The sequence below is a fragment of the Platalea leucorodia genome (assembly GCF_965183815.1).
Source record: "Platalea leucorodia genome assembly, chromosome: Z".
Lineage (NCBI taxonomy): Eukaryota > Metazoa > Chordata > Aves > Pelecaniformes > Threskiornithidae > Platalea > Platalea leucorodia.
In genome coordinates this window covers 42367320-42394054 of record NC_138858.1, presented here as the reverse complement: position 1 = coordinate 42394054, position 26735 = coordinate 42367320, and the positions used below count along the sequence as shown (strand labels likewise).

The 26735-nt window shown below is 36.6% G+C and overlaps 1 protein-coding gene across 1 annotated transcript in view; it reads left to right on the top strand.

The window, feature by feature from the left end:
* The window catches only part of LOC309602781 (guanine nucleotide-binding protein G(q) subunit alpha), a 136547-nt gene that overhangs the window by 91503 nt on the left and 18309 nt on the right, over window positions 1-26735 (top strand). Inside the window, exons 3-5 of the mRNA XM_082336702.1 lie at window positions 3648-3802; window positions 16428-16556; window positions 17538-17667. Of these exons, the coding sequence (XP_082192828.1) occupies window positions 3648-3802; window positions 16428-16556; window positions 17538-17667 (414 nt within the window). The remainder of the gene's footprint in view (window positions 1-3647; window positions 3803-16427; window positions 16557-17537; window positions 17668-26735) is intronic.

The window sequence follows — 26735 nt, the reverse complement described above, 5'->3', positions numbered from 1 at the left end:
AAATTATGAAGATCATAAGTAGAAAACGGACATGATGAAGCCTAGAGATTAAAAAAATATACTTACTATTAATGGATTGTGGCCAAAAGAGTATTGCCAGAAAGACCAGCATAAACCAGTAACGCTGTTCAGGCTCAGAATTACTTTTTAACATTGTCAATACTTCTCTGAGGGGAATGAGGAAGGAGAAATTATGTCTATTTTGGTATCCCCTCAGGCTCAGAATTCCTGTTTTCAGAATCCAATACTATTCCCATAAATTCCGGTTTTCTTATTCTGGGATCATATTTTAAATACTTGTAGAACTCAGTGAAGAAGTTCTTAAGTTTAGGAGAGGTGTGATTTGCTAAAAAGAATTGAATGAGTGTTTGTAAGATTTCTGGCAAACAATGTGGAAATTGTTTACAAGTATTCTTATATTCCCAGAAGGCTATGGAAAATGTTGACTGCTGATGTCAAAAGTGTATTGGACTGAGAAGCCATCTACACCACCTAAGATTTTGTTTGTGGAACATTACAGCTGAACTAGTAGTTACATTTTAATGACCAGTTTGAATTTGGTGTTAACTTACAGAATCCTTAAGTTTTGTCTGTCATTTTGGGATTTTTTTGTTTTGTTTTGTTTTAATGCTTTGATAATAAATAGTGGTATTCCAAAAGAGAGAACTCTAAGAAGGTACAATTTTCTCAGGGGCAACAAGCTTGACTTCTTTCTTTTTGTCCTCCCAAGTAATGTAGATTTTTCGGTAAAGTGAGAGGATTAGTAAAGACTAAGAAGTACTCAATAACGATTATAGTTGCATAAACTGGATTAATGATGAGTCCTTAGATTTTTTTCATGTTTGAGTGCTAACATCAAAAATTATGTTCAAAATTTTCTATTAGTGGAAGGAAACTAAAGCCGGTAATTAGGAGTAGTGACACCACACGTCATGCATGATTGATTCTTCTTCTGCTTTAAATTTATGCTTCTCCATCTCCCAAGGTTTCACTAAAATTACTTTTGACTTGTACCAGGGCAAATGAGAGAAAAATTAAGCCAATAGATGACATCTTGTGTTTTCATCTCTGTCTCTGCCACCAGAAATTAGAAGCCAGCAAAAGATGTTGCCTGACAAAGACTCTTAAAGAAAGAAAAATTGTTTTCTACAGGAAAGTATGGTACCTCTGGGAACAAGAAGGCATAGCAGAGGATTAATAAAGATCTGAAATCTATGTGAAGGGGCATTACCTTTTTAAGACAAACAGCACTGATGTGAAGAGCTGTATATCATTAGGGTACAAGCTGTCATGAGTCTGCCCCAGCAAACCCCAGGGAAGCAGAAGCAGTGTTCACTGAGGAAATACTGTTTCTTTTTAAAAAGTTGAATCAATTTTTTGATGGATGCAACTTCTTGGCATATATCATAGTTTAATTTGTAAGTTTCATCACGTAGTGCAAAGTCATATTAGTTGTATGGCAGAACATACAGAACTGATAAATAAAACAATGCAAGATCTTGGACAACTTTGTAGTAATAAGTCTAGACAGGTAACTGAATAAAGTAATTGCCTTTAAGATTTTCTCTTCTACCATTTGCAGAATACTTGAGCACCTGTTAGAGAATGTTTAGGGAACTGTTGGAGAAATACCTCAGTTATGATGGATTTCAAATGAAAGTTTTTGAATAGTAAGTTAGTCTTTTAGCTCTGTTGGCATTTTGATATCAGTTGGCTGTAATTTCAGAGCTCAAGTACCAAAAAAAAGAAAAAAACAATATCTGAATATATTCTTTTATCAGTTTGTCAAAAGCTGTGGGAAAATATTCAGGGCGTCATTCTTTTGGAAATACGCAAGGGCAATAGAATATAGAACTGAGCCTGATAAGATGGAAGATAATTAAAAAAAAAAAAATACTACCCTGTTTCACAAGAATGCTGGCTTGTGTTTCGTAGAGTACCATTTCTTGTTATTTGCTGTGAGAAGGTAGGGACCCTGCATGATTTGTCCGGACATTTTGGGGATGCGTGGACATGACCCAGAAGAAAATACCCCTTGTTAGAACTTTGGAGATTCAGGTTCTGGTAACAGGGAACATATGGTCTTCTTATCTCTAAGACACACATTTTTCACATTGAACTTGGAGGTTTTTCTTCCCTCTTGAATAAACAACAGTTGCAGGTATAGTATTTTGTTAAGTAATAAGCAGTAGCATCATTCTCCTGGACTGTCTAAAAAGGGGGGGGCAGGGATTTTATGTGTGTAAACAGAGGATAAATTTATTAAAAAATAAAAAGAACACTCATTTCAGTATACCTTCACCTCATTTAAAATGGATAGAGATTTGTGTCCTCAGCTCAAATGCAGACTAGATAGGAGAGTTGACTCCCTCATTTTTTTTGCTTGACCAAGTTTTCATCTCTTCTCTGTGTGTGTGCAGTTTGCGTGTGTATATATCTCTACACAGATACATACATTCATGTATTTGTTACTGAAGTGTGTACATAATACTTCCAGGACAAATCAGAAATCATTCTGCTGTATTTCTTTGGTAGTTCTGACTCCATAAGCGTTAACTACATTTTAAGTATTTAGGAGGGTGATGGATTTATTAGGGATTATTTCCTATTAGCAACTCGCAATTTTAGACATTACTTTTTGAGACTCTCCATAATTTATAGTACAAATTGAAACTAGAGACAATTTCTAATAATCTTGCTTTTCTTTTTTAGTAGTAACTTCTGTTACGTTTGTGGTAACATTAAGAACTTTTTTTATCAATCTCTTTGAAAAGCGAATTCCTTCCCTCCTTTCCATTCTCTCAGCTACCATCAGAGTCTAAATCCATCAAGCTGGTTAATGCGTCATCATTTAAAAAGCATGTTTTATATACTCTAAGGTTGTACCCAAAAAATTAAAAATGAAACCTTTCTTTAAAATGAGCTTAATTAAATACACATTTTAATGTGAATGCTTCATCCATTTCATCTAAATAATACTGTATTGGAGTAAGCATAGTCTGAAATAAGGGCCCATATGGACATTTATTTATCCACTTTCTGTCATAATACCATATTTACCACTATTTGTCTTTGTTTGAACACACTGTATCATCACTCATTCATAATTTACTCAGTACTCTTATTTATTCTCATTCATTCACAGTTTACTTTAAGGTCTTCCCCAATAAATCAACATTACTGTTTCCTTCCTACACCATCACTAAGTTTGTTCATGTGAATACAGATTTTGGTAAAACATCCATCTTTGACTATTTTGGGATTTTACTGTCTTTTCTATATTTATATTGTCCCAGTTGCTAATGAGTGGTTCAGTTGGTAGAATGGATGGTAGGTATTCTGTTTAACAGTGTCTTTTAGCATGAAAGGTAAATAATATGCTGATCCATGTTGAGATCTATATACTTCCCATAAAAAAGTGCAGTTTTTGTCTGTTCTTCCTCATTTCTGGAACTCCCTGTAACAGTTGTCTCCTTTTTCCGTCTTCACAACCTTCTTCGTGGTACTTGGTTTTTCAACTTGCATACATGTGTTGGTGATATGGCCAATATGAAAAAATATTCCTGTTAATCATGTTCACTGTATAGGAGCTATCTGCAAACATAGAAAACAAAGTGAATTTTACTGTTTTGTTTGTTTTGAATTAGGCTCATGCACAGTTAGTTCGAGAAGTCGATGTAGAGAAGGTGTCAACTTTTGAGAACCCATATGTAGATGCAATAAGAAGCTTATGGAATGACCCTGGAATTCAGGAGTGTTATGATAGACGACGGGAGTATCAATTGTCAGATTCAACTAAATAGTAAGTACATGGTGGCTACAAACAGCTATATATCATTTTCTGTTTCTAGCAAAATAATTTTTACTTTTTAGCTTCTTATACTATATGTCTGTGTACATGTTTGTATGCATATGGAGCACAAACATACCTGAATATACACTTACTAAATTGAACTCAGAGGATACTTTAAGGAGTGGAGTACATCAAGTTTAGGATTATATCTGTGTTTGTTTCACAGAATGACAGTCTGTGATCATTTGAAGTCTTAAAGTAAGATTCTAACTAGGGATAGTTAGTCACTGATGGTTTTGTTTTCTTTTGTTATATCTGTTCAAGTCCTTACTCTCCTCTGACATACACTCACAAATGCAAGCTGGACAAAAATACTTCCGTGTAGTATGACAGTAGTGAATACTGGGAAGTGCAATCAAGGTAGACCTCCATACAATTCGTAAAAATTGTAATGCAGCAGAACTCCTGTTTTCCCAGGTTTTCCCCTTTTCTCTCACTGATTGCTTTTGCAGTCCTAGTGGTGTGGTAGACAGTACTAAGCAAGGGTGCTTGTGTTTTATTGAACTGTCTTGCTTTTATGGAAACAAAACCTAAAGTTTAAAGAACAAGGGTGCCAGGAAGACAACAGGAAAAGCACTTTAAGTTAAACCTTGTTTGTTATAGATCAACAATAATAAAAATGCATATGTGACTAAACTATGTCTGAAATGTTACGCCTTTAATTTCTTGGGGCAGGAATCTGATAAAATAGCACTGTGAAATTTAACATTGGAATCTGAGGACTGCCTGAAGATTGACTCCATGAAATTCAGTTACTCTTGAGTAATGTAGCATATAGCTCAGATAAAATTTCTCATTTGTTGTCAAAGACATTGATGATGGTAAGGGATGATTACCTTTTGATGTTGACCAACATTAAAAAACACAGCATAGTTAGTTATTAAAGCTATGGCAAAAACCTCCATGGTCTCCATATGAATGTTTGTATCAGCCATGAAAATTTTTCTGGTGATATCATTCCAGTCTCCATTTGTCAGGTGTACGTGAATGGAAGCCTCTTATTGAGGAAAGCATGGAAGAACAAAAGGCACCTTGAAGCTCCCATTAAGCTCACTGGAGCAGGGCTGTAGACATGGGATGACATTTATCTGCACAGTAGTCTGAGGATTCTTATCTAGCACAACGCTGTATATGTGATTTAGTCAAGACAAACTTATTAGTATCTTGCTGATGCAGAATTTAGGCAGCTGAAGAGCTACAGATGCATGATGTAGGTCTCCCCAGATTTGCTCTGATGCTATCACCACACCATGTTCTTCTCCTGCTATATTTGCCCCATGCATAGGGTTCCTGTTGTCCTATGCAGCTTGCTGTCTTGTGGAGATGGTCACCTTCCCAACCTATCACTTTTATCATTTGCATATGCATATTTTGGTGCAGAGTGGTGCAGAGCACAGTGGCATCTCTCTTGTTTTGTTTGAATTCTCAGTGTCCCCAAAGATACCATACTGTGTTTTGGTTTTTAGTGGTAAGAAAACAAATAGAGTATTATTACATAAAGTGAAAAACTTTAGGGTGCATAAATGGTGAAAAGAAAATTCAGAGACAAGTTACTGACAATATACTTTAATATTGTTTCCATCCTGAAATGAGCAGCAAGCGTAAGTAGAAGGTGAAGCAGAGCTTGTCTTATACTTTGAATTTCTTGTATTTGTAGGTCCTAACTTTGTTTCCACAACAGATGTGATACTGTTTTTAAAGTTGAAATAAATGTATGTATTTCATGTGCTTACCTTAGAGGATAAAAATAGAATTACTTACTCTCCAAAGTAGGAAATAATCATCAGATGCTGCTTCAGATCAGATTGTGCTGAATACCATAGTTTTGACCTAGTTCTAATTAAATTGTCACCATAGTGGATCTTTTGAGTAGTATTAAAAATAGTAGAGAATAATTCATTAAGTAGGTATAGAAGCAAATTGCTAGTACATTGCCTTGCAAAAGGTAAATGTACTAGTTGATTGGTTATTTTTCAAGCTCAACATGTTTAGCAATTTAACATGAGTTCAATGACTTTAATCTATTATAGTTCATACTATGGATTTCTGCAAAATCTGTTTTAAATTAGAATTGTGAATGACAGTATATGAGTCTTCAGAAGAGCCTCTTGTATATGTATGCTTGCAAGTAGAGTTTTTGCAGGTATGCAAGACCCTTAAAAGCAATTAGCAGAAACCAAAGAAACATTTTTTCAAAAATACAGTGCGTATGTTTAGCAATGAAACACCCGAAGAGAATTTCCTAGCTTTAAATCCCTGTCACAAAGCAAGAAAACAAAGTGCATAAAACTGACTACTGGGGTTCACAAGGCAGTAAGACAGAAATAAGCACCCAGTGCCCATTGACTTGCTGAGTCTTAGTAATTTATTCTGACTTGATGCATAAACCAAAATGGTTTGTTGTCCACCAGATCTCTTGTAAGCATATGTGTCAATATTTTTAAGCATATGTGTCAATGTCACACGTGTTCTTCATTTGTCCCTTGCATGAGCCTCCCATCTTCTCAATAGTTTTCCCCTGTGTTTTTGTAGTAGTAGTATTTTCAGTCTCTTCCCTGTATTGCCTTTTTTTGCCCGTCAGTGTTATTACACATTGTGTTCCTAAATATCTTCCTCTGTATTGTCTGTTTCTTTTATTGTTTCTAAATTCTGTTTCTGGTTTCTAATATATCCTGTGTGTTTCTAGACTTTCACTTTCTGTCATCTTTTGACCTGCTTTGTCATTGTTAGCTTCACTTTTGATGTTTTTATACCCACTGCTGATACCCTGGAAGAATACATCAGATATGTGTCTACCAGAAGGAGTGAGGGTAGGGTCTAAGAAAAAAATTTCCTGCGTTGTGGGAGTTGATTTGAACCTCTTGGAGGGTCAGCAAATACATTCCATTCTCTTCCCTTGCCATTGGATGTTCCAAAGTTTGGGTGTTCATGTTGTTTTTAAAAACAATTTCTAGACTTCTCTGTGGTAAAGTCAAGAGCACATCAGGTAAATAGAGATTATTCACTTCCCATAGACATTACCGTGTGACTAGACCACTTACTTACCACTAAACCACTTCCCTTTAAGATACCGCTCACGGTGTGAGACAGACGTAAACCAACACCACACTGTGGATTGCCTCAAGTAGTAGCTGTGTGAGATGAGATCGTTGAATGTGTACTGTACAAGGTGTCAAGACCTTAACCCAAATGTAAACAGGTTACCAGTCAACAGTTTCATTATATCATGGCTTTTCAAAGCCTGAAGAAAGGAGAGGCGGCAGTCTTAATGTTGCCAGTAAGAGAGACAGTTGCCATAAGTGACGTTTCACATTTATGTGACAACTTGCAGAATTTGCGTTGCAACTAGAATTTGTGGAGATTCATCACATTTTTCCCCAATATGACACTAAGGGCTTTCCCTTGGTGAAGAAAAGTAGGAAGTGTTTAGAACTGGAAGGTGTCCCAGAGCCTTGCTGAAAAACTTCATCTTTCTTGGGCCCCATGACATGGAAGTAGTATGTCATTGTGTACCTCCAACCAAGGACTTTCTATTTCCTACACAAGCACTGAGGATATCTGTTTAGTTTCCCTTCCATGGCTGTGTTTTCAAACACTTCAGATAATTAAATACAATTTTCCCTCATGTTCCTACCCCACGGTGTTAGCTATGCCAGTAGGTATTTAATACCCCAATTTTTTATTATTTAATGTACTGCTTTATTAGTCATACATGCCATGGCATTCTCATACATACATGAGAGTCCTTCAGGCTTTTGTTTCTGCATTTACAGAAACATACCTTTAACAACTTAGTTCCTGCAGTTATACAGCTGTGCATATACCTGTCATCATGTGAGTTGAGTTAGCTGGACAGTACAGAAGTGAAGATTCTAGTATTTCACCATGTAATAAGAGACATCTTCAGAATATCACTGATTGTTGACAGGGAAGTAAGAGATTAATCCTAATGATGTCTGCTTGTTAAAGTTCATGTTCTACCTTTTGTGAAACCATTGCATGAATTGTAGTGCTTTGGTCATCTAGTAATTTTTGTATGACAGTATTCCCCTGAGTTTGAAATTTTTAGTAACTTCAGCTGAACAATTAATTCCTTCATGCCTGTCTGTTAAAAATAACATTTTCCTTCCATGTTTGACTTCTGAAACAAGTGCATTTCAGTGGAATTACTGTGTGCTACATAGGATGTGCTTAGGGGCACACAAGGGGAGAGATCAGTGTATGAATCTAAGTTTTTACTACAGCAGTTTACTCTGTTTGCTGGTATTGCCTCTACCGATCAGAACATTAATTTTTTTATTTCATAAAGCTCTGGGGAACTCTTAGGGCATCATGGGTCTGTGTGAGCCTTTCAGAAGGACTAATGTCCTAAATTGAGACCTGCTATGTGGCTGACACTGGTATAGCAAATTATGAAAAACTGCCTATGTGGTATCTGTGTAACAGTCATTTGTTGGGGGTGAGAAAGCCATATTCTCATAATTTCTAAGATACATAAGCACTTAATTATTTAATAAACATTTTAATATTGTTCATTGATTCTTTCTTCCCTTCATTTGTAAAAATGTACTTGAACGTTATGAAGCTGTATTTGGAGGCAGTCTGTGTTGCAGAATGGTAGATCCTGCTTTTATGTATTCACAATTTACACAGCCTTACTTGTGTAAGGTTTGCAGTAAGATAAAAACAGCAAATAAAAATGAAAGTCAGAAGATTAAGATCAAGTATAGCAGCAGAACCATGCTAACCCTATCTTATGCCTTAGATGTAGTCCCCAAATATAAAAGGAAGGTCTGAAGAAAGATGGGACATGAAGTCTGCTGCATACCAAAGCACTGCATCCTGTAGAAAAACTGAAGATTATGCAACAGAACTAGGGAAATTCAGAAAGGGGAGTGGGGTTATATAAAGCAGTATACAGTATGTATTTCTTTCAGGATCCTTTTTTCATGCAGTACTGAACATGTTTTTAATATCTGTATAATTTTTAAACCACATTTCCTATTAAGAAAAGTTTGCACAAGCATTTTTTTATTTAATGACTTGCTTTTTTTAGCCTTTGCTAAGGCTGGCTTTTAGCCATGTAGGAAATTGAGGGAGACAGCTACGTAGGATTTGGGTGGGATAAGGATAAAAAGAACACAGTGCAGACTTCTTCCTACTTCACTGCAAAGATCTTAGGTTTACTGTCTTTACTTTAGATTAAGATTAGATAGTTCTGGAAACTGGTAAACATGCCTCAACTTTTCACCAGTGGTGCATAGGCTCAGAAATGCAAACCTCTACAGAAATTCTGCAAACACGGCCAATATTTGTTTACAGTTAGCTTTGTTCATGGCTCATGTTTGTACACTGAAAATTTATACCAAAATTTATTACTGTGCTGCTGCATGTTAGCAAAGAGGACACTTGTGTCAGTTATTCTGGCACCTCTGTGAAGTAGGAAAAATCCTGCTACAGCAACTTCTAACATTTCACATATGTGGAGTTGAAAGACAAGCAAGTTGTATTCATTTTCAAAAGTGCAGAAAAAGGCTTTTCCCTTTCAAAGCTTGTTTTCCAGCACATGGTCAAAATCAGTTGTAGTTTGGGGTAGTCTCATTAGCCGGTTCAGAGTTTTGCAATACAAACAAAAAACCTCCAACCCCCCCCAAACCACACCAAACCCCAACAACAGTATGGAGGGTAGCCCCACCCGGTTCCAGAATAGCCAGGCTGCAAAGGACAGAGATATAGTAAATCTTATTAAATAGTTTGCCTAATTAGCCTTAGTCATAGACTTTGGTTAGCATTTTACTTTTACTTGCACCATCACTGTACATGTATGAGAGAGAGCATTTTGTAGAGGGTCATACCTATGAACTATCCTAACTTCGAGGAAAATACTTTTTGTTTTGCATTAAACCTGAGAGCTTTTGAGTTGAAAAGATGTAAATGTTTATGGTTACTATCATTCCTGGAAAAAGTCAGCCATGCGGTATCTGTCTTATATGTGGTTGAACACAGTGAGAGCATTTGCATATGAAATGTTGCTGGTAAGCCTTGCTTTTATAGCTGTGGTTACACTGAAATCGCCCAACAAACTTTCTGTTAAACAACAAACTTTGTAGTTTCTTGGGGTTTGTCCCTTCCCTCTTCCCCTGTACTCTCATTCTCGCCATATAGATTAAGAAACAGTCATGTTTGCTGGCGGGGTGATAAGAAGTCATCGTTACTGGTTTTAGACTGACCCGTTTATCAGTGCCAATAATTACCTCCATCTCAACATGCTTGGTTTGGTTTTGTTTTAGAGATTTCTCTTGGAGTGTTTCTGGTGTGGTGCCAGGCAGATCCCTTCTCCTCAGCAGGGCGTTTCAGAGGCTCTCTGCCCCCCCCCCCCCCCCCCCCCCCCCCCCCGGGACTTCTCCCATCCTCACAAGGTCTCGCAGGTGGACTCCTTCTAAGCACAGAGTTTGTTAGTGTGCTAGTGAATATTAATTCAGCACCTTGCTACATAAATTTTTGCCTGCTGAGTTTGGGAAGAGTTACTAGGCAGTATTGATAAATAGAGCAATCTCATTTTTAACCTCGGAAAGGGAAACGAGTGTTATAGATTGAAGAAGGCTGTAGCTTTTCTACCTTTGTCTGCCCATGCCTTAATGCCTTCTCTTGATTAATTGGGCTATACACTAAATTTATTTTAAAGTTACAGAAATTTGTCTTATGGAATTATTCCTGAGAAAATGCTGCTTTATCACCTGATTACTTGGAATGAAAATCTGACCTCAAAGATGCTGGAAAATAGTAGCTCATGACTGGAGGAGGGTATTTGTTTGAAGTGCCTGCCCCATGTTTCTTCATGTTGAAGGTGCTTCAAGACCTCATTCACTGAAAGTAAATTCAAATAAGTATTGGTGGTCTGCATTTGTTAGGTGATGTAGCTCTGGGAAATGAATTAAGGCTAAATGTTGAGCTACTTGTTCATGGTGACAGGTGTTATATTTAACTTCTTTAAGAAGGTTATTGGTTAAAACAACTCTGGTCTGTTTATTAAGGTTAGGAGTCTCACTTCTTTGCCTGATTTCTATGTAGGAAAGGCATGTAGGAAAGTACAGAGCCAGTCAGTCTACTCCTATGATCCCACACCTGCTGTTTATTTTGAAATGTGGACAAACAGTACCTTTGAAACATGCTCCTTCAAGGGCACCGTTAGCACCTCCGTAGCCTGGCAGCTTCCCTGAAGCTGGCTGCGGGCTTGAACCTTGTCATAGGTGATGTAAAGTGCATTAAAAATAAGTACTTCTCTCTCGGCGCTGACTGGGAAACAAAAGGCTTCCTCCGCTTCTGGTCAGCGTGCAGATCACAAACGTGCTGCGAGATGGTGGCAGTTTCTCCTGACGTCAAGGGAGGGCCACTGCCAGCAGCTCATTACACACGCATCACCTCGGTAATGCACCTTCTGCCTGTTGCTATAGCAACCCGCTGGAAAATTACCTCAGCAGCCACTAAAATTCATTTTTACAAAACTAATTACAGGTATAATTAACTTTTTAAACTTGGTCTGTACTATAAATTTACTCAGACCTATGTGGTTTGGCTTTTTTTTTTTTAAAGTAATTTTATGCAATTTTCCCTTATTTGTTCCTTTTTAGAATGCATAGCTGAGTAGGTGCTGTTTGAGTGAGAGGCCATATAGCTACAGTGTGTCTCATCAAAGTAAGACATTTCTTAGTAGGTGGTAAAAATAAACTCAGAGTGCCATATAGTTGAGGCCTAAATGGCTTGCACAGTTGCTGCTACCCATACAACTGAATTCCCTGTAGTCACACTGGTGTTTACATGCTTTTGGACTAGCCTTCAGGACAACTGCCAGGGTATTTCCAATATCCATATTGTTATTATGATTTTAAATTTTTTAAAGTTAATAAACTGAGGAAACATCTGGTTTGGGCAACTGTTGGCACACTCTTTTTGTGGAAGTTCATGTTTATGACAAGTCTTGTGGTTTGTGTGCAAGAGTGCATATACAGCCATTTCTAGTATATGCTGAAGAGTTAGTTGCATTGCAATGGCTGATTGCAGCATTCGTGCATACATTTTGAGTTAGGCACTTATCCTAAAATACCCTGTGCATATCTCTTACGTTCTTAAATTCTTTTGTATGTGCACAGGATTTGTTTGCTCAGGTGAGCGATCTGTTTGTCAGTACTTTGTTTAGGGCTGCATTAGATAAGTGCTTTAAAGCCATGGTGAATTGTTTTTTTAATGAGCAGATATACAAAAAAGTCAATAAAAATCTTCATTTTCTTTCACTCCTCACCCATCTGAATTCAGAGACTTGAGGCATTTAACATAGCCCTGGCTTCATGAGTCCTCTTCTGGTTGCAGATAAGCCAGTGGAGGAAGTAACTCCACCCTGCTTTCCTGCTGGAACTTATGGACTTCCCACACCCCAGGCTGTATCCATCAAATAAACTAGCTTAATTTGAACAATTTCAATAGTGTTTCTTCACTATTCCAAATCATTTTGACAGAAACGTGTTATCAAGGCATTGCACAAGCGGAAGAGCTGGCAGCTGGGGATGGGCAGAGGTGCAGCTAGAGTGGGGCTTGAGCCAGCACAGTTGAAGGTGGAAAAGAATTGGCATTAGCTAGCACATTTTGATGTTTTTATTTAAAGTTGCTGCTTGCTAAATTAATTTAAAAATAAATAAATTGTTAGTTTAAGAAGCTGTAGGATGCTTAAAGCCTATGCATGCCGTGCTGCATTCCCCTGGTGATCACAGAGTTTTTTAAACCCCAGCTTTCATGTGGGGAAAAAAAGTTAAATTTCCAGGAAGATTTGAAAATATAAGTTTTCATTGTGATAGTGACTTAAACTATGATAAACCAAATAAATGAAATTCTAAATTTTCAGTGTTACAGGTGTAACAGCTATAGTAGTAATATGTGAAAATTGTGTATGCTGGTAGTTTGTCTTTAAATATTAATGGTGTTATTCCAGTTGTCTTTTCTTTTTATGTAAATAGTCACCTGTATTCATTTACATATTCCTTCTCAGCATTTTGCAATAGTGAGTCAACCCAACAAAACAGCTACTCAGAAAAATCACATTGTCACCCCACCACTCCTGATGCAATGCAAAAATCTATTCTTGTGCTTGGAGAAGAGAAAATGTCTTGGGGTTTGTCTGTGTAGTACTATAGACATAGAAATATAGCGTTAGGCAATTAATACAGAAGTCATGATAAAGTATTGAGCATAAGCGTGTTGATTTGCTTCCACTGGTATTTTAGGAAGATTGCACCTGACTGACGAGAGATGATTCATTTCTGCAATATATCACAAATCTTCAGGTGTGATATAAAGTCGTGGGTACAATGGAGAAGACCTTGATGTCAATCCTGATGATATACATTCTTACCCAAAGATAATAGATTTTTTTAATTAATTGTGTTACTTTGTTTTAGAGGTTACATGAATTTCAAGAGAGACTTAAGTAGTTTTTAGTGATTTTAGGTTATCTTGAAGGGAATTTTGTGTTGCTGCTGCAGGCAGAGCTTTCAGTTTGATTTTCAGAAACATGTTTAATCCCCTTGAAGTTGATAGCAGAATGTGAGGTTACATATCCTCATATGGTAACAGGAATTCTAACTGATCTGCAGAACTGCTGAAGTCAGTAGCAGAAAATATCTACTCCTTTGCTTCAGAGCAACAATGCACAAACTTCATTAAAATCTGAATTCCAGCACAAGTAATTCTTCAGAAGAAATGGCTGGTTAAAAAAAAAAAAAAAAATCAAGCCTTAAAAGAATTTTTTTTTTTTTTAACTTAAAAAGAATTTAATTGACTATTTGCTGTATGCTCACAGCATGAAAATAGCAATAATAAAAGATGTAAAAGTAAGGTTGTGCAACAAAGAACTGGTTCATTTTCATTTAAATAAATGGATACAATAATATGTTTATTTATTATGTTTTAAGTTAGAAGGAAAAGTGGTAGGGGCTAAATGTCATTATTTGAAAATAAAAAATGCAGGATGTATTGTAAATTGCTTTTGTTGGACAGTAGATTCTGGTTGTGATTTGTCAGTATCACAAAGATTTTAAAGGATTTTGTTCATGATACCTGATTTTTTTGTTTTTTTTTCCTGTGAGGTACTCTTACTTGTTTTGACACTGCTCCTTGGTTCTGTGTTTGAATGTGTAATTTAGGACACTTCTTAGAGAGCCCAACATCCTTTGATCTGTCAACTGAAGAAATGTAGGGAGAGAAATAGGACTCCATAAGGATGCATAAGGACTCTTCTGTGGACTGTATAGGCTCTGTAAGGTGCTACGGGTGAAATGAGCGAGAAGGTTGCTGTTTAGTAATTGAATGAGTAGAGCTTGAGCAGAACTGAATGAGGATGAGGAAAAGATAAAGTATTTTTTAAGGATAAATTAATGCTTCTGGAACTTAATGATATCACTTAAGTGATATGCGTTAGGACAAAAAAAATTCTCATCTGCCTGTTTAATGGTTTCCAGTAACACAAATGAGTATTAACTATTTAATAATATCCCTTTGCATTATTGCCTTTCTAGTATCAGCCAGATGTGCATTACAGCGTATCTTAGTAACATGTCTACTGTGCTGATGGTGCAGAGGTGCAGTAACCAGGCTCACTTTGGAGACTACAGCTGAAGCTTGCCAAAGGAATGCAACAAGACAATTGTGTAAATAGGGCACCTACCAATTTATTCAGTTAAAATTCTGCTCTCATGAATACCACTGCAGCATGTAATGACCCACAATGCTTGTTTGTACCCTTCCAAAATACAGTCACAAAACAAAACCAAAACCAATTTTTGGGGGGTTGAGAGGGAAAAAGAAGCTAGTTCAGGGTCTCAGTCAGTTTCTTATTGTTGTGGTTATGGATTTCATTCACTTATACTTCTTTTTTTTCACCAACAAACTGATGATGTGCTTGTCTGTTCTGCTTTTTGTGTAAAACACCTGAGGGCATATGAAGTGCTCAGAATCTCAAGCCTTTTTCTTGTTGGCAGAAACTGACCAGTGTTCTCAGAAAATATTTTCAGAGTAGTAGCTTTTGCATTATCTGAGATACATCGTTCAATCGATCTTTCTAACTATATGTAACTTTCTCACACTTGATGTTTACTATCGGATTAATCTTTCATGAGTAAAATCATAGTGAGATAGGTTTGATAATGTTTTTGGCTCCCTCCCAGACCTAACAAATTAATTCTTCTGTATTTTTGCTGTAAGCTAGAAATCAAACTTCTTTGTGTCTGTCTTTGTTTAGGATAACTTACTCTCACTATTTCATTAAGAAATCATTCAGAGCATCTAGAAGTCATCTAATTATTTCTTGTGTGGGTTTATTTAAAAAGAGCACCTTCACTAATAACTACAAGGAAAAGAACATGTTCAGAGCTTAGTCATACTTCATCATCATTCGATAAATTACAAGACGATTGCTCTCCTCCTCTAGAATGAATGAGGGCATCCGCAGGTTAATTTATCTTCTCAGTGGCTAACTCTAGGTTACTCTTGTTCTGGGATATAACCAAATGCCCAAGAACTTCATTTTCTGCAGCAGTTGTTCTCCCAGACTTCTACCATGGGGAGCGCAGAAGCTGCCTGGTGCACTGATTTCATGAGATGTCTGGCTCCCGGACTCAAACAGGCTATCACGCACACATTGTTACGCTTCTTTTTTGAAGCATCTCTTTTGTGAGAATTAATTAAAACCTTCAGTACACTGGTGCTTTATGGCTGAAACCCACCATTTAGCAATAGCAGAAGAGTTTTGTATTGTAGTTAATGAACCTTTACAAGCAATTTTATTGCAATTTCAGGTTATTTGCTAACTGACTGGCGTGTATTTCATGTACTGCAGGCTTATTAACTTAATCAGAAGTTTCAGTGTGAATGCAGGATACTTTCAGGTGCCAGAGATCCCACTAAGTAATCAGTGCTGCCTTCTGATAACAAGATCCAGAGCATTTTTTAATTTGTCAGTGGGCGAGTTTTTCCTTTTTTAATTTTTTTTTTATTTAATCTCCAAACAGTACCATTTATTCACCTATCATTTTATAACTGATAATGATCTATTCTATAGCAGTTCACTGTTCCTTGGGAGATTCATGTTTGTCTATCCATGTATCTGTGCAGACACTAGAGAATGAATATCAAGAAATGTATTGCATATTCAAATCTGTGCAATTTTGTATTTCTCGCACATTTTATAATATTATTTGTCTCTAAATTGCCTGGAATTACATAATTGAAAACTTTGAATCTCTGATGAATTTACATGTGAAAGCCAAGCAAACTTGTATGAAAAAAAACAGAATAATTATGCTACCCTTCTGTAGAATTTACTTGAAGCTATGAAAGTGTACAGGAAGGGAAGATGGAGCACACTTTTATACTTTGTCCCCTCTTTTATGCCGATAATACTCTTTTTTTCTGTTGTACTTCTTCCTACCCCACAACCCATTTCCATTCCCAAGTCTTCCTTTCTCTTTTCCTCAGTGGGATCATGTTGTCACTGTCTTGCATTCCTGTTGTCTCTCCCTGTCTATAGCTATCTTAACGACTTGGACCGCATAGCAGATTCCACCTATCTGCCAACTCAGCAAGATGTGCTCAGAGTTCGAGTCCCAACAACAGGGATCATTGAATATCCATTCGACTTACAAAGTGTCATTTTCAGGTACAAAAAAAGTTTTAACACCCACTTGCTCTGTTTCTTTTTTTTTTTTTTTTTTGTTTTACATTAGTAATACCATATGTAGGATATTGGTTAAAAATGCATAAAAAGCAATTATTCTATGTTTTTAAAATTTGAGCTTGGTCATTATATTTTCATGTAATTGTCCACATATAACAAGCAGCAAGATGTCAAAAGGATGAAAGAAAATTAGGTTTGTCTTTTTCTGAAGGTAGTTATAGAAAAACCTGCAATTCATCTTTTCCATAATAAATATCAGAGTTTCACTATCAATAATAATCTGAAAATACAATCATGTGTCCTCGTAATTCATGTAAATTATCGAATACAAAGTTACCACTTGTGTAGTTAATTTTTAGAGAGAAATTACTCTTCTTTAGAGAGCAATCACCCTACTTGTGTGCAAGTACAGTTGTTTAAAAAATAACTATGCAATTGCAATTGCAAATTAGACACCTGTGTTGGTTACGCTGAGACACAGGATGAAGTGGGAATACAACCAAATTTGAGTTTCAGTTTTGGGTATTCAAAATTTTAGTAGATACATATTGTATTATATTTGTCCTCTTAAAATGGGGCAGCTTTAACAAGTTGGGAATATTGACTCTGGTAATTCAGAGGGAAAAAGGCAGCCCACCAAGTCTATTCTGTTCACGTGTGTTTCTGCTGAATACACAGGGCATACATTGCTGAATCATGGCTCATGAGACCTTTGTATCTCAGAAATCGGAGGGTTTTGAGACCCACAATAATTTAATTACAGAAAATACATCAGACTTAAAAGCAAATATGATTAGCTGTCTACTTACAACAGATTCCATTAAATATCAATGGAAAAAAACATTAAGAAAAACAAAGCAAACTGTGTTTTCTGCTAAATTTTTGAATTTTGCCATTGTACGTGTGCTTGTGTGTTTATCTTTTATGGTATTCATGGAGTTGATGTGGATGTTAATTTTGCAGAATGGTGGATGTAGGAGGCCAACGATCAGAAAGAAGAAAATGGATACATTGCTTTGAAAATGTCACATCTATCATGTTCCTAGTAGCTCTTAGTGAATATGATCAAGTGCTTGTGGAGTCAGATAATGAGGTAAGGAAACATCAGTAAAAAAGCACCAGTTTCTAAAGAAAAAATAACTTCACTTGTCCAGTCCCAGGTGTTTTCCAAATGCATCTACCAGCAGTCATACGCAACTGCACCCAATGGAGTAAGAAGCACTACAGGGATCAAGAGGGGAGGAGTGGATCAGCCTTCAAATATGGCAAAGCTGATCCACTCCATGGAGGATTCAAAGAAACGTATCTATTTTGTGTTGAACAGGAATACAGTTGAATATAGAGAAATGTTCTTAGTGTAGCTATTTGTGCAGTTAGTATTATGTAGAAGAGCCACAAAAATAGGCAGTGGAAATTAAGATAAAATTTATAGATTCTTTGCTAGAACAGACCCTGAAGTAGTAAACTTCATTCCTTTGACTTAAAACATAGGATGTATATTGTATTTTTATTTCAAAAAATAATAGACATAAGAAAATGGATGAGTCGAGGGGGCAAAGCACACTAGTATCCAGTATTTTGAATGCCGTTGTACAGAGTAGGGAAGATTATTTAATGTTTAGATTTTTTTGTCTTTCCTGAGGACTATTTAAAGTTATTCATCAAACTTTCATGAGTTACTGACTGTCATACGCAAGTCTTCTAACACATACTTAGAAAAGTTAGGTGAAAAAAAGAAAACATTTGAATGTTCTTCATGGCTGCATCCATGTTGATTTCACTGTTTAAGAGAATGGTTGACATAACAAGGTAAAGCAGGTGTCCCTAGACATTCATGTTTGTATGCTGAGCTTTCTTCAGGATTCATTTTGTAATAAAGTGTGGGAGCCCTGAAAGCTTTTACATTTGTAGTCTTTCCATAAAAGAAAAATATTGTTACGTTAGTTATATAATCAACTATATCATTTAAAGCTGAATTTACAAAAATGGTGATGTAATCTGCACCAACTTCATCTCTTGTAATGTTGGAAGCTAGACATGTGTAGATAAAAAGATAACTCAGTCAGACTTGGCTCATTTCAAGCCAAGCTGGAAATGTCTGGTTCTGTCTTTTCCTGTTTGCATTATTCTTTTGTAGCCACAAAGTCAACACAGAAGTATTAAGCATTTTAATTACATAAGTCACAACAAAATGTGTTGGAAATCACACAAAGAAAAATCAGTTACAGTAATTTTCAAATGCTATTCTAACTATCCAAAATAAGCTTTCAAACTTCCTTATGTTAGCTATTTATCACTGTGTTTTCATATCTTATTTCTCACAGGGAGAAGTTCTCGTAGGAACTGTCTCATAGGGAGAGGTTTACCGGACTCTGGTTCCCTATTAAGTGTATCCTGTTCTAGTTAGGTGGCTTGCTCAGACCCTTGCTGTGGTTTGTCAGATAACTTCAGCGTGTAGATCATGACTTAGAGCATCCCTACTGTAGAAGACGGAGCAGTATCTTCCTAGGTTGAATCATTTGGAGTACACAATCTTTCTCTGTGTTCTTGTAAGCTAAAAGGGTTCACCTGTTGTGAGCTGAATAGAACATGTGACTGAAGGTTTCCTTTATGTTTTGGGCTCTACAATGACTGAAGTGATGCCCAAAGTTGTGATAACTTTTCTATAACTACTTCTCAACTATTATGAAAAAGATCACTTTATTCATAAAGCTGTTTTTATTTTTCAAGTTTTCGCTTTCGAAACATGAAGTGTTCCATGAAGTGAGGCAAAAGCTGTAAAATTTCTCATTGTCTTGCAAGTGGTTCCTCCACCTCACTGCTGATCTATTTGTGTTTCTTATTAACAACAGTGGAAAACTTCTGAAGCTTTTTGTCTTTCACTTTAAAATATGGTCATAACTTTAATTCAAACAAGTTTTTGTTTTCCAGCAGCCTTAGGCCTGTGTTACTGTAGCTCTGGGATGGATCCAGACTGTCTTAGAGCTAAGCACTTAACTGGGCAGCTTAGTTTTGGCTTTCAGCAAGCTGTAGCCTGTCTGTCTAGATTTTGTTGGTATACCAGAGCACCGCTTTCTTCCCTTCCTTTTCCCTTCCCTCCCATCTCTAAACATTGCAGTCCCAGGATGCATGGGAGAAGAATGGGTTTATTTATTCTGCGTAAAGCAAAGCGTAGTTTGTCTGAATGTGGGTATGGCAGAAATACAGGGATTGGTTTTAAATTTGTTAGCTGACACCTTGAATTAAGAAATTTACCCCCCAAAATATTTTTGTTCTTCACTGAGGTGTGACAAGCTCAGTAGGTGTCCTGGTTTCAGCTGGGATAGAGTTAATTTTCTTCTTAGTAGCTGGTATAGTGCTGTGGTTTGGATTTAGGATGAGAATAATGTTGATAACACACTGATGTTTTGGTTCTTGCTGAGCAGAGTTTACACTGGTCAAGGAGTTTTCAGCTTCCCCTGCTCTGCCAGGTGCACAAGAAGCTGGGAGGGGGCACAGCCAGGGGGGCTGACCCAGACTGGCCCAAGGGCTGTTCCGTACCGCATGAAGTCATGCCCAGTGTATAAGCTGGGAGAAGAAGAAGGAAGGAGGTGACATTCAGAGTGATGGCATTTGTCTTCCCAAGTAACCGCTACGCCTGATGGAGCCCTGCTTTCCTGGGGATGGCTGAACACCTGCCTGCCCATGGGAAGTAGTGAATGAATTCCTTGTTTTGCTTTGCTTGCATGCGCGGCTTTTTCTTTACCCATTAAACTGTCTTTATCTCAACCCAGGAGTTTTCTCACTTTTACTCTTCCGATTCTCTCCCCCATCGCACTGAGGGGGAGTGAGCGAGCGGCTGTGTGGTGCTTAGTTGCCGGCTGGGGTTAAACCATGACAGTAGGGAAGACAGTAATTTAACTTGGAGGCTTTGGTAATCAGCCAAGAGATACTTTTTCGCACTTACCTTTAAATTGTGAAACAGTATTAAAATTTTAACACCAAAGTGAGAGAGTGTGTGTAAATGCCCTACTTTCCTCGTATGTATGCCAACAGTGTGATACTATGATATGAATCTAATCCTTCTTTGATCTGTGTGCCTCTTACTGAAATTAAAAGGTCTGACTCGACAACTTGGTGTTCTGCTACTCCCTTTGCATTGCTTTCATGGCCTGATTAAACAGTGTGATTTTTGTAAGGTGGCCTACTTTCTCTTTCTAATTAGTCCACTGCATGTTATTGCCTGGAGTCTTTCCTCATAGTATCTTTTTACAAAGGAAACTACTTTTTAATCATCTGTGGCATTCTTTTTAGTTAATACATTTTTTCGTTAATGTCATTTTCATGAGTAAACGTAAATCTGTAAGAATTGTTATTTGCCATTTGGTGCATGTGTGTTTATATGACCCTTCATCATTATGAAACTGGTTTTAGAGCCCTTAAGACTCTTGATTTGTGTTTCAAAATGTAGTGCCTGATAGACTCTCAGTTGTAAATCCATTTCTTCCCTTGTTTAGCTTATTAAAGAGAAATACATTCAGATTATAAATCAGATGTGCCTATACTGAGTGCAGAGGGTTTGCTAGTGTCTCTCAAGGGCTTTTACTCACTGGGTATATGTGGGATTGAGCTGGGAACTGTTGCTGTCTTCTTGCCCTTGGAGGAGTTAAGTATTAAAAGTTCTGAGGAATATATTATAACTAGTCTGTAAGGAGACATCATACATAGAAAATAAGATGAATGTTCAGACTGCCTGTTATTCTGAGTCCCATGTAGGATGACTTTTAAATTATATATCCATGAAATTGCACTCCCATGACAAATATCTGCAGCTAAAGAGTTGGGGGCTTCAATCCTGAAGAAAAGCACGCATGGCTGCCCAACTTATTTTAACTATGATTCCTTTAACAGGAAATACTTAGAAACAATGTCATCTCTCTTAAGTATATGTCTAGATTGTACATAGCTAAGCATCTGATTTTGGTGCATAAGTACAAAATGAGAAGAATTGGTAAGGACAGTGTATTTAAACATATCTTTCAAAAATTTCAGATGATGTACAGTTTTGAAATGCCTTTCTTTTCTTAAATACATGTAAAAGGAGAGATAGCCAACTGTTCCAAATTCTGCCCTTAATAAAACAGTAAGTCTGTCTGGATTCATTGGTGGAAATGAGGACAAAATTTGATCCAGAGGACATAATATACTAATTACATTAATAGTACTGTAAATTAAGTAAATCATCCCTCAGTCTGATATGATGTGACGAAGGAGAACATGTTATAAGTTAAATTATCAGATGTTTGACCTTTTCACTTTCTCAGAAAAGTCTGAAAGAATTAGAGGTGAGATAAAAAATGAAGGAATCATCTCTCCGGTAAATTCATTTATGATGTATTATGTTCTCTAGGTTAGGCTTTTGCTCTGAATTGTACCAGCAGATCTGGAGAAATTTGCAGTTTTATCAAAAAGCACACTTTAGAACTTTTCCATTTTTAAAATCAACTTGTTTTCTTAAATAAAGACCCTTTTCTAGATAAAGTGTATTAATCCGTATTCCAGGATATGCTGCATTTAAGTATGTGTCACAGGTAGCTCTTCTAAACATATAAAATCTCATGGTCTCAGTGCAATAAATGCAAAAATGAGTTCCAGCTTTGTAGGAGAACACTTGCAGTTATGGAAGGACTAGAGACATCACAGTATACCTGTAAAATCTGGTTTCATAAAAAAGAGGTTTTCATTATCTTTGCAGAGCTTGTTAAGTACTGGGAAATGGCAAAATGAAGGATGATATTGATTGATGCTTGTACATATTATTCTTCCACATTAGCACACTGAAAGTCTTAAGGTGTATACAATTTCATATAGCTTGTATAGGTCTGTGGCAGTTACAAAAATGTAGGCTTTTTATAGGTAGAGATCTTTCTTTTCCTGTGTTCCCAGAGGAAGAAGCAGAAAAGGCAGGATACAATTTCCTCAATTCAGCTGAATTAATGGATTAATAGGCTAAGTGAAATTTTGAGATTTTCTAAACTATCAAAAAGCAAATACTATCTTTCCTGAGGTATCATCAGCGGCTGGAAAGCTACAGGGGCATTAGACAGCATAAAGTATTCATTGATAAAAGATAATTTTTAGAAGTAAATCAGTATGAGTATTCTGAACATCCATTGCACAAAATAAATTCGGGGAAAAATGCCAGTTTAGATTATTTTGGTCAGAGCTGATACATTTTGGTTTAAAAAAAAAAAAGAAATACAATTGTAAAATGTGAACTTTTAATAGGATTGGAGGTAAATATGGGTAATACTTATAATTAATATTCCTTCTACTTTGACTTTTGAGTAAGGAATTTCACTAATGCCCAGCATTATAAATACATACTATGTATCCTATACATATACAAATACCTTATATATGCATCTCTATGCCTTAGAAAAACAATGTTTTTTTCAGTATTTTACTTGTTAAGCAATTTATTTTCGTTGATGGATGAAACAACTTATAAAAGAATAACTGAATTGTCTCTTCCTTTGTTAAAATAGTAACATTAATATAACTTCAAAAACTTGCATTTCATATGTGGTTTATTTGCTGGGTTTTCACTGACCTTGAATAACAAAGCAAATAGAACCAGTTTTACTGTTAAGGTCTAATTCACTTATATATCCTATCCAGACAGGTAATTTGCAACCCTTTTAAGAGGTTTATTAAGAACCATTATTGGTTCTTTTTAGTCAGAAAAGGAGGAGATTCTTGTCAAGCACAGCACTGCTCTTTTTTAAAAAAGCCTTTGTTTTAAAGCTTTTTTTAAACTTTTGTCTGTTTTTTAAAAGCTTGTACTATGTCTTAATGAATTTGATTTAGCTGCAGCCGAAATTGTTAGTTTTAACGTAATAATTTGTAACTGAATTTCTCTTAGACCAGTACTTCCTTCCCTTCCCTTTCATCATCAGAGTTGTCATCCAATTTGCATTAAAGTTTTACAGAAAGTACCACCTCCTTATAATTCATGTATTTACAGGTTTGATCCCAGATTGCAGTTCTTGCTGAAATTGTTTGTAATGTATGAAGCAGGCTGGAATGGCTTAAGAATTCTTAGTTTTTAAAATAATAGCAAAATTGATCCCTTTGGTTAAGAAATCCTAGACATATGCCTTCAAGCTATGTCTGATATTGCCATTACTTCCTGTGTGTCCTTTTATGCATGTTAAACTATTATCTAGGATCTGTCAATTCTGTGATCTTGACAAAGGCCATATTGCTCAACGGACATCCACAAAAATGACAGCATAAAGATAATTTTCCCAGCTTCTTGCTTTTGCCTGGTGTTCACCTGTCCACTGGCTTTCACTTCCTTACCAAATGGAAGCAAATGGTTTGTCTGCTTTAAGGGCCTGCATCATCTAACCCGATAGGATAACCAGATTGAATCTTTTTTGTGCCAGTCTTGATCAGTCATTTTTAAAATATTCCAACAAATACTTTTGCATGTGTTACCGTTCTCCTCATTCTGAACAGAAGGAGTTCCCCAGAAACTTGCTTAAATCTGCCCCATTGCTGCTGTGTAATGTACAGCGGTGTAGCAGCCAGAGTTGCGTGAACATGCTGCTTGCACTGTTCAGAATTCTGCTGCTATAACTTGATGCTTTCTCATTCTGTGTTCAGCATCGTGTTGTCTTACAGATTTATCCTGAGCTTATAAACTTTTAAAGCAGTGGCTGTTACTTAGGAGCAAAGTGCAGCTGTGATCCCCCATCAAGTCTTCTAGGTTTCTGAAATGTAGAGTAGCAGGTTCATTTACCAGTAGCAGACATTTGCATGGCAATAGCAGTAGGGAAGCATAACATTTTTATTTTGAGATGCAAACCGAACCGGTAGATCTGGAAGAGACTCAAGCAGTGTTTCCAAAAGCCATTGCACAAACCCTGCAAGAATTCAAGGGGGTACTCAATCAAGTGGAACAGGAGAGGTGGAAGGAAGAACGGATGTGTGACTGGTGGAGTCCCTTTTGGAAGCACTGTGGAGCTAAATAATCTCAAGAAAGTTGTTCTTAAAAGTGCTTTGTCCAAAGCATTACCACCAGAGGATCATTCAAACTGTCTAGGGACTTAATAGTCTGTATATACAGTGGCCCTCAGTAAAACTGTGTTTAGCTTGGTATTCATAGATCACGAGGGCTGAAAGATGATAGCTACATATGAGTGAGTGAAGTAGAATTGGTTGCTTAGAGGGGCAGGATCTTCATCCTGGAGAGGGACGTTTGGAGCTTGACTGGACACAGCAATGAGCAACCTGATCTAATGACAAAGTTAGTCCTGCTGGGAGCAAGGAATTGGACCAGATGACTTCCCTAGGTCCTTTCCAACATAAATTCTTCTGTGATTCTAAGTAGAAGAATCAATAGTTTCACGAGTGAAAGGAGATTTTGTTTGTTTGTTTCTCTGTGGATCATCTTTGTGGTCATGTTATAAACTTTTGCCATAGCTTCTTTAAAACCCTCAAGAACCCTACTTTATTTGATGGTAGATATCTGAATTAATGTAGTTACCTTCACAGTACTTAATTTACACTGAAGAACTGTCTTGTGATTTTAAGCAGGATCGTTACAAAATTTGGGCTTCAGTACCTCAGCCACAACTGCAAATTGAAACTGAAGGAACTTTGTAGGGCGGTTTTCTGCAATGTTTCTGTGCTTCAGGTACTGAATAAAGGCACTGTGCAAGGATGCTTTGATTGATAGAAAATTTTATTATTCTCGGGTTGTCCCAAGTAGAAAGGATCAACGTTGCTTGGTTTATTAAAAAATATTCCAGTTAAAGTCTAATGTATTAAAATTACATTAAAATAATTACATGAAACCCAGGATAGGTATTTTTATTGTGAACTCATTTGTGTGTGCATACAGGTATGTAGATGGAGGTATACATGCTCATGTTTTGAATCTAGACAAAATACAGCTGCAAAATACATGAGTATCCACAGCCAAGATGGAACTTCCGTAGTGCTCGCCAGTGTGATCTGTTAACGGGTGACAAATTGGTACAATGTTCCAGTTGCACTGTCTTTTGATGTGGGACAAAAATAAGAAATGGCATGAGGCCACAGAGTTCCAAATACTTTCACTCTTTATGGAGGCAATTATCTGAAGCACGTATTTCATTTTTTCCATCAGAACTGTCTTGCTGTTCACATCTGGGCATGCTTCCACTTCTCTTCCAGCACTTTGTGTTCTTTATTCACAGGCTAGTCCTACATGGCTTAGCATGAAGGCTGAAAGAAAACAATGTTGAGATCAGAGCACTTCTCTTTTTCTGCATCGTGAATAAACATAATATTTCAGTTGTCTGTTTTTTTCATCAACACTCAGCAATCCAGAACAATTGAGCATAGGGCAGAGTGATAATATGAACTCCCAGGTAGAATTAAAATCCTCAAATGGTCTTCATAATTATTTAACAATATTATTTCCATGGGAAATAAAATCTCCAGATCTCATTGTTTATTTGGAAACTAGAGAAAATAACACATTAACCACCTGTGCCAAACCTTGTTGCTGTATGTATTCTGTCTGTTCATACCTGTTCACACATACGCGTATGTATTTTCTTTTTGGTTGCTGGATAAAGAACCTTTTGAATGTAAATTATCAGTACTGGGAAGCATTTGGATAAGGAAGAGCCAGAGCCCCTCTCTCTTTTGTTAAAGTGAGTGGTTCATAATGGAGATGGGAGGTTGAATGGCTGTGAACCTGCTTGCAGAGGCTGCCAGAAATGCTGCTGGTAAATGTTGCTATTGGCAGCAATTGCTGGCAAAGATAACTGCCGCTTATTTTTTTTATAACCAGCGTGAAAACTGTCCAGAAAAGGGCCTTTTTCAATGACAATTTAATTTTAAAATATTTTCACCCTTTTTTCTCAAAAATATGTAGGTATTTATGAAAAACTGATTATTCTGGCATTCATGTTATTTCATCAAAATTAATTTATCAGCCAATTTTTTTATTTAAAAAAATATTTGACAGTGCTGTTTGGACCATGTTTTTTGAACACTATTTGGACCACATTTTTTTTTGAACAGTACTTTTGTGCTTTGGTGGTTGTTGAACACATTGATTTGATGGATTTCAGCTGTCATTTTGTTCATCTGTCCCTCTGCTGGCTACATAAAATTGCCATA